Source organism: Acartia tonsa, chromosome 2 (genome assembly GCF_053477335.1).
Source record: "Acartia tonsa isolate MP-2025a chromosome 2, ASM5347733v1, whole genome shotgun sequence".
NCBI lineage: Eukaryota > Metazoa > Arthropoda > Copepoda > Calanoida > Acartiidae > Acartia > Acartia tonsa.
In genome coordinates this window covers 16,290,599-16,304,418 of record NC_137261.1, presented here as the reverse complement: position 1 = coordinate 16,304,418, position 13,820 = coordinate 16,290,599, and the positions used below count along the sequence as shown (strand labels likewise).

Sequence of the window (13,820 nt, the reverse complement as noted above, 5' to 3'; positions counted from 1 at the left end):
GAATTTCCTACATGCCAAGGCGCAACCACTAGTGTTTTAGAAAATATTCATTTCAATAGGAAAGATGTTTGATTGTTTGTATATTGTAAGGTACATGATTCATCGAATCTAGTAGTGATGTCTTTGGAAAGATTTTTTTAATCATTCATTTAAGTCAATCTAATATAAAAGACTTGATACGTGAATAATAGGATTTGGTTAGTCTCATAAAATTTATATTTTGGCAAGAAAAAAAACACGAAATCAATCCCCAACGTATTACCTGAAAGGCCGTTTTTGAGTTACCCCCTGCCACACAATACACCTTTTGACGGAGTATACATATTTAGTAATGATTAATAGTTAATGTACGGAAATTTATCCTAATATGTATATATATAATGTAGTAAGCTTTTTTGTCTGTAGCGAAGGATGGTTTTATGCTTTTTTATTTATATTTATAAGTCTGGGTATGGTTTTAGGCTACTTTTTTGCCATTACTTATCCCTATGAATTAATAAAAAGCCCATAGATTTTAGGGGCGCAGCCACTAATATTGATATAAAATAGGGAATTATAGGCAAAAATTAATTAATCAATTCAATGAATATTAATCATGATTTGTATAGATAAGAAGAAATGGCGCCCCGAAGTGAAAGACAGTTGGGTCACTTTTTTCAGCTCTATTGTCAAAGTCATGAAGAAAAATGAAATGAAGGTAAAAGACTGTTTTTTAATATGTAGCCTTTACAGATTCATGACAGCGGCTCTTAAGGGGCGTTTCGTCGTATTGTAACAGTAGCTTTTGACTAGGTTAGGCAATTTTTTTTCTGCAGCTTGGCCTTAATGAATATTATCACCCTTGTTATATTTATATCTAGGAGATAATTTTTTAGTTTATTTTGTTTATTCCTAAAGCTAATGTACTGAGTCCTCAGTTTATTTTTTAATAAACAATAATTCATCTACAAAAAATTTGTTTTCAACAACATAATTCTTTCATTTGCAAAAAAAGTTGTTTTATAAAGAGTCTAAAATTTTAAGGTGTTCAATATTATGGCGAATTCAAAATAAATCAATGTTAAATAATTTGTTTCGAATCTTTGTTAAATAGAACAAAAGTACAAAACTTTAACTAAATGACACCAGGGAGGGAGGGGACATTAGGATATATTTTAAAACAGTCGTCCCCAAAGTTTTATATTACAATTTTCTTATTCGTTGACTAAACAACTTTGGAGACTTTTTGAGTTTTAATTGGTTGGTTCATTAAGGTGAGTTTTCAAACGTTACAGTTCCTAATTGTAATAGACCAAAGGAGTAATTTAGTGTATCTTGATTGGGGATGTATATAAATTTTTGGTCATTGTCTTTTCATTTTATATCCCTGAAATGATACAGATATTTTACAACAAAATCATAACTATTAAAAAACAAAATTCTCTAAATCTAGATAATTTAGTATTTATATCTTGTTTTCATCTTTTCATTAAAACTATTCCTTGTTGGTCCTCTTGTAAACACATTTGTCCTTTAAACTAAATGATCATAGATCGTTAATTGACTATTAACCCAGTCTATACCAACAACGAAATTAAATAGAAAAAAAACACTAAATCTATACGTGATTTTCTGCTGTAGTTGGACGGCTACACATAGCAAAATTGACGACCTTTTTATCTGCCCTCCAAACTTTATTTTATATGTATTTCCCTAGTTGGCTTTACCTTATTCCTGATATAAACCGTTAAAGTTACCAAGTCCCAGTGTTGTATAATGTGTTTTAAGGTTGAGAATCAGTGCGAGGAAGACGACCAAAAGCCAGAGTTCAAGAGCCATGTCTTCAGGAGGAATCAATATGATAGACATCTCATGGAGGTTAGTAAATGTTTGATATTGTTTCCAGTATAGCTTAGAAACCGATTAATATCCGGTGCATTAGAACCGGTTCTCAGCCATAATGAAAAATTATGTATGGCATCGTATTATATCCAACTTTTTCCAATATTAAAATGTAATGGAGACACTAAGGATATAAATATATTTAATCCAAAACAAAAATATTTTTTAGAATTAATTAAATCCTATTATATAAAGTATTGAGCTTTTTTTGTCTGTAGCAAAGGATCTCGCTAACTGCTGGTTCTCCTTTACAGGGTAGATTTTAAGTTCTAAGAAAGGTTTTTAACTATTATAGGAGAGCGTATCTTCACCCTCCCCCCAAAAAATTACCTAAATCTTTTTAAAAACTTTTTCTTTATAAAATTTTCGACTTTCCCATCTCCCAACTAAAGTACCCCTAGATTAAAAAAAAATAATCATATCTTTGAATTATTAGTTTTTCAAAATTATAATCCATTTATTTCAATTTTAGATCGGGTGTGAATCGTTCAACGAGCTGTTTTCCCGCCACCCTGAGGTCATGGACTTCCTGGGACAATACGACATTATTGTTGTAGATGGTATTTCTGTTGGGCAGATTCTCAGGTATCATGTTATATACATTTTTATTGTCTAAGCTAAAGATCTCAGAAAATGTCCATTGAAATTGGTTTTAATTTTCAAGGAAGCTTTATAAATGTATTTGGGTGGTTTTATGCTAATACTTGACCTCCCCTCCCTCCCCTAGAGAGTAGGGGCGAACAATCTTATTGCCATTTAAGTATTGAAAGTGCAGAAATTACTTAAGGATTTTTATTCTTATTTGTAATTTCCAAAATGACCCTGAAAAGTTTGGGCAAGCTGGAACGAACCAATGAAAGTTTGATGGAATAAACTAATGTTTTTAATTCAACAAATAAGATAACATGGTTACAAAATTTTGGGTACCAGTTAAATTTATAGTTCAATGTTCCCTTTCCCGCTGGAAATACAGAATCTTCAGTTCAGTTCTGAAATTTGAGTTTGTCAGTCTGCAACTCACTGATGTAACTTCATATACGTCTTTATTTGCTATTTTTGGATATGAAAAAATGATTATTTGGTGTAGTTAGATAGAGAAATGCCCGAAATGGTAGGAAACCCTGGAGGTTAAATAATTCCTAGGGAAAGACACACACCCTAAAAAGATCTGCAACAATGATAGCAATACATAATGATTTTTTTTTGTAGGCTAAGGATAAATTCTTTTTTATTAGTAGCTTTTATTATTATGTATTAAAATATTGTTTTTATTTTAAGATATAAATCTGTTTATCGTTTAGGTCACATGCAATGACAGTGGGCACAATTATAGGTGAAATTCAGGTAAAGTTTTATTGACATTTTCCCTAAAAGTGACTTGTTGAGCACTGAAACCCCTGTTTTATCTTATCAATAATGATTAAAATCAAAATATTTTTTTTAGTATTTTATTTTATTTTGAACACAGTAATAGTGTCTGACTAATTATGACGTAACAAAAAAATTAGCCTCTCATTGGCTATTTTTTTTGTTACGTCATAATCAGTCAGACACTATTACTGTGTTCTTTTATTTTAAGTGTTGATGCAAAATAGTATTTCTTTGTGCGAAGTAGAAGAACTATTAGGCCGGTTGACAAAGATTTCAACCTGATTAATGTATTTAGGCCCATTGATATTTTTTACATTTTTCTAAAATTATAAGAAGTTGATTGTAAGTATAATGTACAAGGAAACCAAATATGCAATACACACTATAAATCCTATTTTATTCTCTCTCTCTCTCTCTCTCTCTCTCTCTCTCTCTCTCTCTCTCTCTCTCTCTCTCTCTCTCTCTCTCTCTCTCTCTCTCTCTCTCTCTCTCTCTTTCTCTATTCCTTTCACTTTATTTCTCTATTCCTTTCACTATCTATCTCATTTTCTCACTATCATAATCTATTTCTCTTTATCTTTCTCTTTTTATCTGTTTCTTTCCAAATAAACCTGCTAAATTATTGTATCAACCATTAGACCTTGATAGTATAATTTTTTAGAATATCATTATACTATTATCTAAAGTTTTAAGGTTTTATTTGTCTGTACATTAATATCTCTCTAATTATATTTAAAAAATTAAGTCCTATGATGGTTTTAGGCTATTTTTCAGCACTTACATTCCCTAGAATTTAAAGCGTTAGATACTAAAGGTGAGGTCATCATATTGATTTAAAGTAAATAAAGTTTAATGAAAGTCAAGTCAAGTTGACACGTTGTCAACGATAAATGTTTTATGATATTGTAGGTCAACAAAATGGTTCCAAGTTTAACAGTATTTGTTGTGCGCAGTTAAAATTTTGTTTTTGCAACCAGGGGAGATATCTGCCAGCTATGCATTATTGCACACAATTGCACACACACACACACACACCTACTCATACATACACCTACTCACCGTGGATGGACGGGACATTGGGTTGTTTATTAGTTCCCAAAGTTTTATAATAACGTGTTCTTATTTGTTGGCTTAACAACTTTGGGAATTGTTTTTGAATTTTGATTCGTTGGTTCATGAAACTGAGTGTCCTAACGGTTTAACCTCCAATTCCAATCTACAGAAGGTTAATTTTTGTGTATCATCACTGAGGAAGTAAATCATTTTATCGACCATTGTCTTATCCCTTTAGATCCCTGTCTACTCACACAAACAAATAATCAAACAAACATATTCACCCAAAATAAATTTTATTACAAATATTTGGTTTTCGTAAGAAAAGGGACAAAATATAATATTCAGAAGCAAGGATTACAAAGGTTAATTAAAGCACAAAATTTCTTTCTATAAAACTTTTCATCGGTTCAGCGGTTAGCGAGATCCTTCACTACAGATGAAAATCTTACTACTTTATATAAACGGATAACTCTATATGCCTAAAATATAACATTGATTCATAGGTTATCTGCTGGAATATACTAATAAATAGTTTTCTCTAATTTTGGTACTTTCATTGAAATTTTTATTCACAATTTCTTAAAGTGTGCAAAGCACATGCCGCCCAAATACACTAATCACATGTTAGATGTGCAGCAATGTGCAGTGCACAAATATACATTCAAGCCAGGGATCTAAAGGGATAAGACAACGGCCGATAAATTGATAAATATCCCCATTGTTAATACACAAAATTACCCCTTCTGTAGATTACAATTATTGGTTGAAACGTCTGGAAAGTCAACTTAATGATTCAACCAATCAAAATTCATTAAAAGTCCCCAATGTTGTAAAGCCAACGAATAAGAAAATATTATAATAAAACTTTGGAGACTAGTGTAATAAAAAGCCCATTGTCCCCTCTCTCCCTGACAAATACACATTCAAGCACACAACCAAGTACACCAGAAGTTTATCACACACACACACACATATGCAACAACCCAGGGAGGTAGGGGACATAGGGCTGTTTATTACACTGGTTTCCTCAAATTTGATATAAACATTTCTTGTTTGTCGGCTCAACAACTTTGGGGACCAAAGTAAATTTTCATTGGTTGGATCATTCAGCTGAGTGTTCAAACGTTTTAACCACTAACTGTAATCTACAAAAGGCTAATTGTGTGTATAATCATCGGAATGTTCCTGAATTTATCGGCCATTGTCTTATCCCTTTAGATCCCTGGCTGGCATCAACCCATACACATACAATTCACACAAAATACACAGAAACATACAATTTCAACTAGGCTAGTCCATTGGGATAACTTTGTTTAACTTTTGTTTAAATAAGTTTCACCAATTTTATTTGTTGTTTAGTTCAATTGTGAATAAAATAGCCATTTGTAAAGCTAAACATTGATAATGACGTTAATATATGTAACAAAGTCAATAAATTCAAGATAGAAATTGTCTAATTATGTTTTAAATCACTAATATTTTCATGCTTTGATTTTATGATAAAATCAAAGCTCTGAAACGGTAGGACAGGCTAATATTAACCCTAGTAGAGTGTCAGAAATGAATAAGCAAGATATGAATATAAAGATTTTGACAAACCTATACGTAAATTTGTTGCAAAACTTCTCAAATTAAGAATTCTGTTTAAGGACATACTTAAATTTTTAGGACTTATAGATTATAGAGATGCTTTTCTTATAATATTGTACTTTTTTGTAAAAGGAATCAGTACTCATAATATCAGATCAATCGGATTACTATTTCACATAAAAATGTGTTGTTAAAAATCATAATATTGTTGTTAAGAAAGTTAAAAATCAGCATGTTTAAAATGAACGTACTTACATTCTGATAACGATTATAGAGTATATACGCTTTCAAAACCATACTTAACTACTACAGGAATCACCATGCAAAGTTTGAATACTATAGGACAATTCTAACTTGCCCAAATTAACAAGAGCTAACCGTTACGGACGTACGGACCGACCCTAATTATAGAAAAACTTCGCTTTTAAAAAGATTCAATTGAAATATACTTATTAAACTCGTGGTTAATAATCTCTCTAAGTATTCAATAGATATATTTTCTTATCTGCACCCAGCATATGCAACATAATAACCATACATACATACCAGGGAGTGAGGGGACATTGGGCTGTTTATAATACTAGTTCCCAAAATTTTATGATAAGGTTTTCATATTCGTTAGCTTAACAACTTTGGAGACTTTTATTGGATTTTGATTGGTCGGTTCAAGAATGAGTGTCCAAATGTTTCAACCAACTAATTGCAATCTACAGAATGGGTAATTTTGTGTATTATCATTGGGAATGTACGTCAGTTTATAAGCCATTGTCTTATCCCTTTGGATCCCTGCATACATACACTACATACATGCTACACTAGAGGAACCTAAGAATTTGATCTTGTTCAAGGGTTAAAACCTTCTTCAAATCTATGTTCTGGTTTAAAAGTGACAATAATGGCGACTTCAATAGACATGAGTTATTATTCTATTAGCTTTTTAATTTAATTTGTTAAGAAAAAAAAATTATGATATCTTTTTTGTTTTATGGGTTGGTTTCTGTACTCTAACATGAACTAATTTGATCTAAGATCCTCTAATACATACAAACATATTCAGTTGTGGCAAACTAACTTTATATTAATCCAAGAATGAGGACACGTATTCAGATATTTCATAGATTTCAAGTATGGAATTTTCATATTGACATATGCAGCAAAAAAAATATTTTAAAAACTGTGAATTTTTAACAGCTATATCTAAATTTTTTATACAAAAAAATGCATGATTAAAAGATTTAGAAAATCACTTAATAGTTATTTCTCGCATCGTATTATAAACGGCTTTCTGCGGATGTAGAAAAAGATTAAAACCATTTTATATTCGTAGAAAGCTGGATATAATACGATTCTAGACATAGTTTTTTCGTATGGAGGAGAACCGGTTCCTATCCACCGGATTCGAATGAATACGAGAAAATATATTCCTGAATTTACCTTACAATTCACAAACACGCACACTAGCTCTCTACTTACTACATACACAAAATAGCAAAAGAATATCTTTTGAAACATGATATTTATTCAAATATGAGTTGCCGTTGTTATTATTTTATTCTATGTTTATATACTGTTTGTCACACACTAAATTTTACAAAGTAAGCATAAAATATATAAATGCTTAAAAAGTGCCATTACCAGAATAAACTCAATTGACAAAGTAAATGGGGTAATTTTTTTCGTGTATTTTCCGTAAAGTTGTGTGTTAGCGTTTAGTCAAATGCGCTTATTAAGTCAAACTGTTCTTAATTATGACCAAATGTTTTAATAAAGAACAAATTGACCTGATAAGCACTTTTGACTAAAACTTTACAGGATACGCAAAACATGTTCCCCTTTAGTTTATGAATAAAAGGCAGTAATATACATTCAGCGTTCGGCCCCCTTGCCTGCCCTGAAAGGGGGGGGGGGGAAGTAGTCAAAGAGGAGAACGCCCAATATTTAGTTCTTGAAATTATTTTTTAGGAGAATGCTGGAAACCTGGAGAATCTGCGACTGAGCCTGGCAGGTCTAGGCCAGAGAAGATATATGGAAGGGCTGGATAGAAAACTGCTGGATATGATGGGACCGGTTAGTAAATACTAATTACTAATATTAATGTTTGCAGTATCAAATGATTATTATTATAACCCAGTGAAACATTTACTAAACACTTTATTGATGAATATAGACATTGTTCATTTATATAAATGATATCAAAAAGAGGATTTTAAAATTTTCTGTTTTAAAACAGTAATCTTATTTTTACATCTGTTAATAAAGATCAATTGGATTTCTCAAAGATAAGGATTATTCTATCTTTTAATTAACCTAGTTAACCTTTCCTCTGGAAAAACTACGTATAGGCTAGTGACACCTAAATTAATCTAAATCCTATTTTTTAATCCTACCTATTAATCAAACATAGAAAAATATGAAGAATAATGGACCATCCTTTTTCCTTTCTTGGGAGATAAGGAAAGTGTCACGTGTGACGTCAAAAAAATGCGTCTAACAAGGAGAGATGAGAGTAGAAGTGGGAAAGAAAACCCCCCAAAAAGATAAGAATTTAGACGTATTTTTATGACGTCACACATGACACTTTCCGTATCTATCCTTTCTTGTATTTCTGGGAATAATATTTTCTTTTTTAAAGATCCTGATCCAAGCAATCCGTCCTTTGGTGTGGGAGGAAGGCCTGTGGACCTCAGAACTGGAGAAAGCCTGGACACATCTTTTTGATATTATCTCTTGTCTCATGAAGCTTGGGTACCCCGCTATTCCACAGGTGAGCCAGGGGCGAGGGTTAAATATTTTGTTATAATAGCACACATATCATAAACGCCTGGACACATTTATGTGATATCATCTCTTGACTTTATAATCAGATCATCCATATCATATCCAACCCCCTATAATTGCTTAAATGATACTGATGACAAGGACGTTATTGTTTATAAAAACAAAAATATTTAAATTAAAATGGTTGGAAGTTTTTAGTTTTAAAATGAGAGCATCCGTCGATTTATATAAGTGTTGCTTGTATTTGTCCGACTTTTCAAAATAGGATCTTAATAATATGCTTACAAAGTGTTTTTCAAATAATTAGATACCTATATCTTATACCTATGAAATATTATTAATATTAATATTATGAAGTCAAACTCGAATTTAGATTTGCTTATTATATGATAAATATATATTTAATGCCATAGAACATGTAATTTGAAAGAATAAATCCGCATAAATCAAAAATGTATATTAGGGATAAGGCATCTGCGAGAAAAATAATCAACAATTAAATTTTTAGTTTTGGAGATGGAGATAAGATTTTCAAACTTTAATCCTTACTACTTGATAATACATTTAAAATTTACTTTTATTTGAGATAAAATATATATGTAGAAAAAGATGATCAGTTGTAACTGGACCATAAAAATATAAATGGCAAATCCCTTCTAACCTATGAAACACTATTGCTAGGATATTAGAGTAAAACACTAGAGGCGGAAGGGGTTAAATAACTGTATTTCCCTTTTTCAAGAACCCTCTGCCGACTTTTAAAACAACAAATAGCGTCGCGAATAATAACACGGTCAAGTTGCTGCAAAAGACCAGAAAGCAATTTGCTAGCAGACGACAAAAAAGGTCCTTAACAGGGGGATCCAGGTAGTTGTCTGGTTATACATCCATACTATATATTTATTGTTAGGATGAGGAGGAGAGATTTCCCAACTTGACAGAAGTAATCCTACTAAAGGACACTTATCCAGTTATTCAACAACAGGTACAAATATTTCATGGACTGCCATGCTTACCGCTTAAATAGTGAAAGCGGAAAGTGTCATGCATTTGTTATATCATAAAAAATACGTATAAAAGGGATTAATGAGAGGAGGAGTGGGAAAGAAAACCCCTAAAAAGATATGGATAATAGACGGTATTTTAATGGTGTCACACATGACACTTTCTGCTGTCCCATACTATAATATTTTTAAAATAATGAAGTAAATAAATCCGATTGAAATCAAGTTCAGAAATGAACCATTCACGATTTCAAAATATTTATTCAGGTTGCAGTTCCATAAAAATGTTAAAATACCAAAATAAAAGAATTCAAAACTATCTAAATGCTACAATTGTATCCTTATATTTTGTGTATTAGAAACTATTTGGATTTGTCTTAGTTGTGAAATTATTAATTAATGGTGATTTTTTATTTTCGTTGGATGAAATTATTTATATTTAGAAGATTGGTTTTTCAAATTTTCTTTGACATGATGGTTTACCACATTTCATATCCCCACATAAAAAATTATATTCAACACAAAAAAACAACACATCCTATACATATACTAAGCAAGGGGTTAGAAACATCCATAAAAGCGAAGCTCTGATACAGTAGGGCAAACGAACATTAACTCTTGTAGAGTGTCAGAAATGAATAAGCATAACATAAATGTATAGGTTTTATAAAATTGCACGTAAATTTGTTGCAAAACCGTAAAATAAAAGCTACTGTTTAAAACACATAATTACATTTTTAAGACTTTAAACATTGCATCGATAAGAGCTTTCCGGTATGGCTTCGATACCGATTAATATCCGCGGGATTAGAACCAGTCATCAGTCATACTGAAAATGTAATGTATATAATTTTATCATAGACAATTTTTCAAAAATATCAAAATAAAAACGTAACAAAACTGGTTTTAATCGTCTAACTTCTCATGTTGATATCTACGGAATGCTGTTTATAACATATACGATGCGATAAATAACCATTCCCATATTTTGTTAGGTATGTAATTGTTAATATTTATCTCATTTTTTAGGTAGATCATCTAACCATAGAAACGTTTCAACAAATGTATTCCCTAAACGCAGATGCTGCTCAGTACCCTACCCCTCTTAGTCCCGAAGAACTCAGTAAGGTCTCACAGGTAAATTTTCTTTATATAATTTGCAGGGAGGAAGGAAACATTGGGCTGTTTATTGCACTAGTTCCCAAAGTTTTTGGATAAAGTTTTCTTATTCGGTGACTTAACAACTTTGAGGACTTTTATTGAATTTTGATTAGTAGGTTCATTAAGATGAGTGTCCAAATGTTGTAACCACTTATTGTAATTTACAGAAGTGGTAATTTTATGCATTATCATTGGGAATGTACATAAATTTATCGGCCATGTTCTTATCCCTTTAGATCCCTGTACAATGCGCCTATTATAAGTTGCTTAAATAGCTTAATTCAATAACTTTTTAAAAAATCTTTTAGTTTCATTTAGCAAAAATGAAATGAATAATAAAAATTCTTGCATGTGAGGTTCTGCCTTTGTGAGATATTCTATTTGATTTAACCTAAATGTTTCATAGATTCTAAAGTAAAGTTTGATTAGAAAAAATCACTAAACCTTTCTATATATCAAAATTCTATTGCAATTTATATCAAATAATTTTTATTTCCTTATTCCAGGCACTGAAATCAAGCTCCACAGATTGTCTGGGTCTGTTAGATCAAATAATTCCCGCCCTTCCCAACCTCCAATCACCAGCCCCTGCCCTTAGAAGGTACAGTCTGGCAGATTTTATAGACTACTTGTTGTAAAACCATAAGAGTAAAACATTAAAGGGGGAAGGGGTTAAATGACTGTATGTTCTTATCCGAAGGACCTTGTGCCGAATCTCAGTTAGGTCTTTAAAAATCAACCAATAGTGTCGGGAATATTAACACAGCAGTACCAGAAAACAATTTGCTAGCAGACGAAAAAGTTTCTTGGAAAAGCGAGGCATGCAGTTATCTGTGGTTACATCTATACTATAGATCTGTTATTGATTAAATATAAATTTTAGTTATGGTACAGAACAGAAAGAGAAAGAAATTCCTGGAGACGCTTTGGATTTGATTGGTCCTGTTTTTTGTAACACCACCAGGCCTTTCCTTCTTGTACAGGTAAGACATAAATACAGGGCAATAATATGGATTTAATTGATTCTGTTTTTTGTTACACTACCAGAGCTGGATCTTTAAATCATTTTAATGGTGATTTAAAGATCCAGCTCAGGACATTCCTTCTTGTACAGGTAAGACATAAATACAGGGTGATGATATAGATTTAATAGGTCAAGTTTTCAAAAATACCTATATATTCTACTAAAATTATTTTTTTATATAAAGGGACAGTATATTGTTATTTTTTAAAAATAAAAGATTAGAACTTCTGTGTACAACAATTTTTATGTTATGTAGTCAACTTCAAAACAAAAAAGACGATGATAGTTTTAAATCTTCTATTAAAAATAAGGATACTTAAAGAAAATATTAGGTTAATGTACAGAATTACAGACAAAAGTTTAAATAATTTACAGATAAATATTTGACAAATTATAATTTCTTAAAGTTTGAAAATGTGTATTATTAGTCAAAGGTTAGATGAGATTATTTTACATCAAATAAAAATGTGATATAACGACACTTGCCGTCTTTAGCCAGGCTATTTGGATGTGTGTAAACACATGTTCATACAATATAGTAAAAAAAAATGTATAAAGAAGTATTTATTCACAAAAAGTGAAGAATTTTATGAGACATAATATTCATTTATCGTATCGTATTATAGACAGCTTTCCGCAAATATCAAAATAAAAAATGATAGGATTTAAACCGGTTTTGTTAACCCCGAGGGACCGAATTTTTCAAAAATTTATTGGTCAATTTTTTCTTGGGGCGATTTCTCTTGGTAAGGTGGTGGTACCCTCCCTCAAAATAGTTATAAACCTTCCCTGGACCTATGACAAGGTACATTGTAAAGGCGAACCATATCGGTTTAGCAATAAGCAAGGACTTCGGTACACACACACATATTCAGAGAGACATCATCTTACTTTTATAAAAATGATAATTAATTGTTTCGGTCATGTGATATGATATTTAATAATATGCAATTTGACATTAGCAAAATATTTGACAGACTAGGAAACCAATTCCATAATAAATTTACCGTGATTTTAACTAACTTATATTGACGCTGTTCTTATAATGAGACCATTATAATTTTGCAATCTTTATAATAAAGTAGTAGGATGTATGTTTGAACCAACGGATCTCGCTAACTGCTGAACCGATATGGTTTTCCTTTACAGGGTAGCTTCTCATAGGTCCTTGTAACGTTTATCAAATTTTGTTTTCACATTTTCTTTATCTAAAATGCAAAAAGGGGTTATTGAATTCAACTCCCCCCTCCTCAAGGCCTCTAAGGAGCGTAGCTGCTAGCATTTATATAAAGCAAATCGCTAAAAATTGGGTTTAATTTGAGTTAAATTATATAAACACTGAGAGTAAAGACATCATAAATCTCTGGGCGCCCTTTGCTTCCAGTTTGCCTTCTTTATCCTAATTTTAAATTACATTTTCATAGTCTATAGAAATTCTTTAAAATTCTTATGAACATTTTATACTTTTTGTTTCCTCACAAATGACAACTGCAATTTTTACTTAAATTAATCAGGAATAACAAACTACTGATTTGTGATTAAAAAAAGGGGTATAGTCAATTTCGTTACAACGCCTCTTAAGGGGCGTTTCGTCGTATTTTCACATTGTTTTTTATAGGTTATTTATTCTAAATTATTTTAAGTTGGGTTAGGGGATTGCCCCCCATAGGGGCTAGAAATAGGGGAAAAGTTACTGTGAAAATACGACGAAACGCCCCTTAAGAAGCGTTTCCACGAAAGGGACTATACACAAAAAAAGAAATCCAATTAGATTTAGATATTTTTCACAAATCTCCCTTTTCATTCAAATATAAGTATTTATGTTTATAATTCGTCTGAAGGACAAACGTACGAACACACACCATTTATCTTTTAATCTTTTTTGTAGAAGAGTTTCATTTTTAAAAGCGAAGCTTTTCTATGATTAGGGTCGGTCCGTTTGTCCGTAACGGTTA

General features: G+C 31.3%; 1 protein-coding gene across 1 annotated transcript in view; it reads left to right on the top strand.

Moving 5' to 3' along the window:
* The window catches only part of LOC145305701 (uncharacterized), a 62,192-nt gene that overhangs the window by 46,394 nt on the left and 1,978 nt on the right, over positions 1-13,820 (top strand). Inside the window, exons 8-17 of the mRNA XM_080147424.1 lie at positions 609-697; positions 1,768-1,857; positions 2,354-2,466; positions 3,183-3,225; positions 7,861-7,965; positions 8,531-8,662; positions 9,587-9,661; positions 10,710-10,817; positions 11,348-11,442; positions 11,725-11,824. Of these exons, the coding sequence (XP_080003550.1) occupies positions 609-697; positions 1,768-1,857; positions 2,354-2,466; positions 3,183-3,225; positions 7,861-7,965; positions 8,531-8,662; positions 9,587-9,661; positions 10,710-10,817; positions 11,348-11,442; positions 11,725-11,824 (950 nt within the window). The remainder of the gene's footprint in view (positions 1-608; positions 698-1,767; positions 1,858-2,353; positions 2,467-3,182; positions 3,226-7,860; positions 7,966-8,530; positions 8,663-9,586; positions 9,662-10,709; positions 10,818-11,347; positions 11,443-11,724; positions 11,825-13,820) is intronic.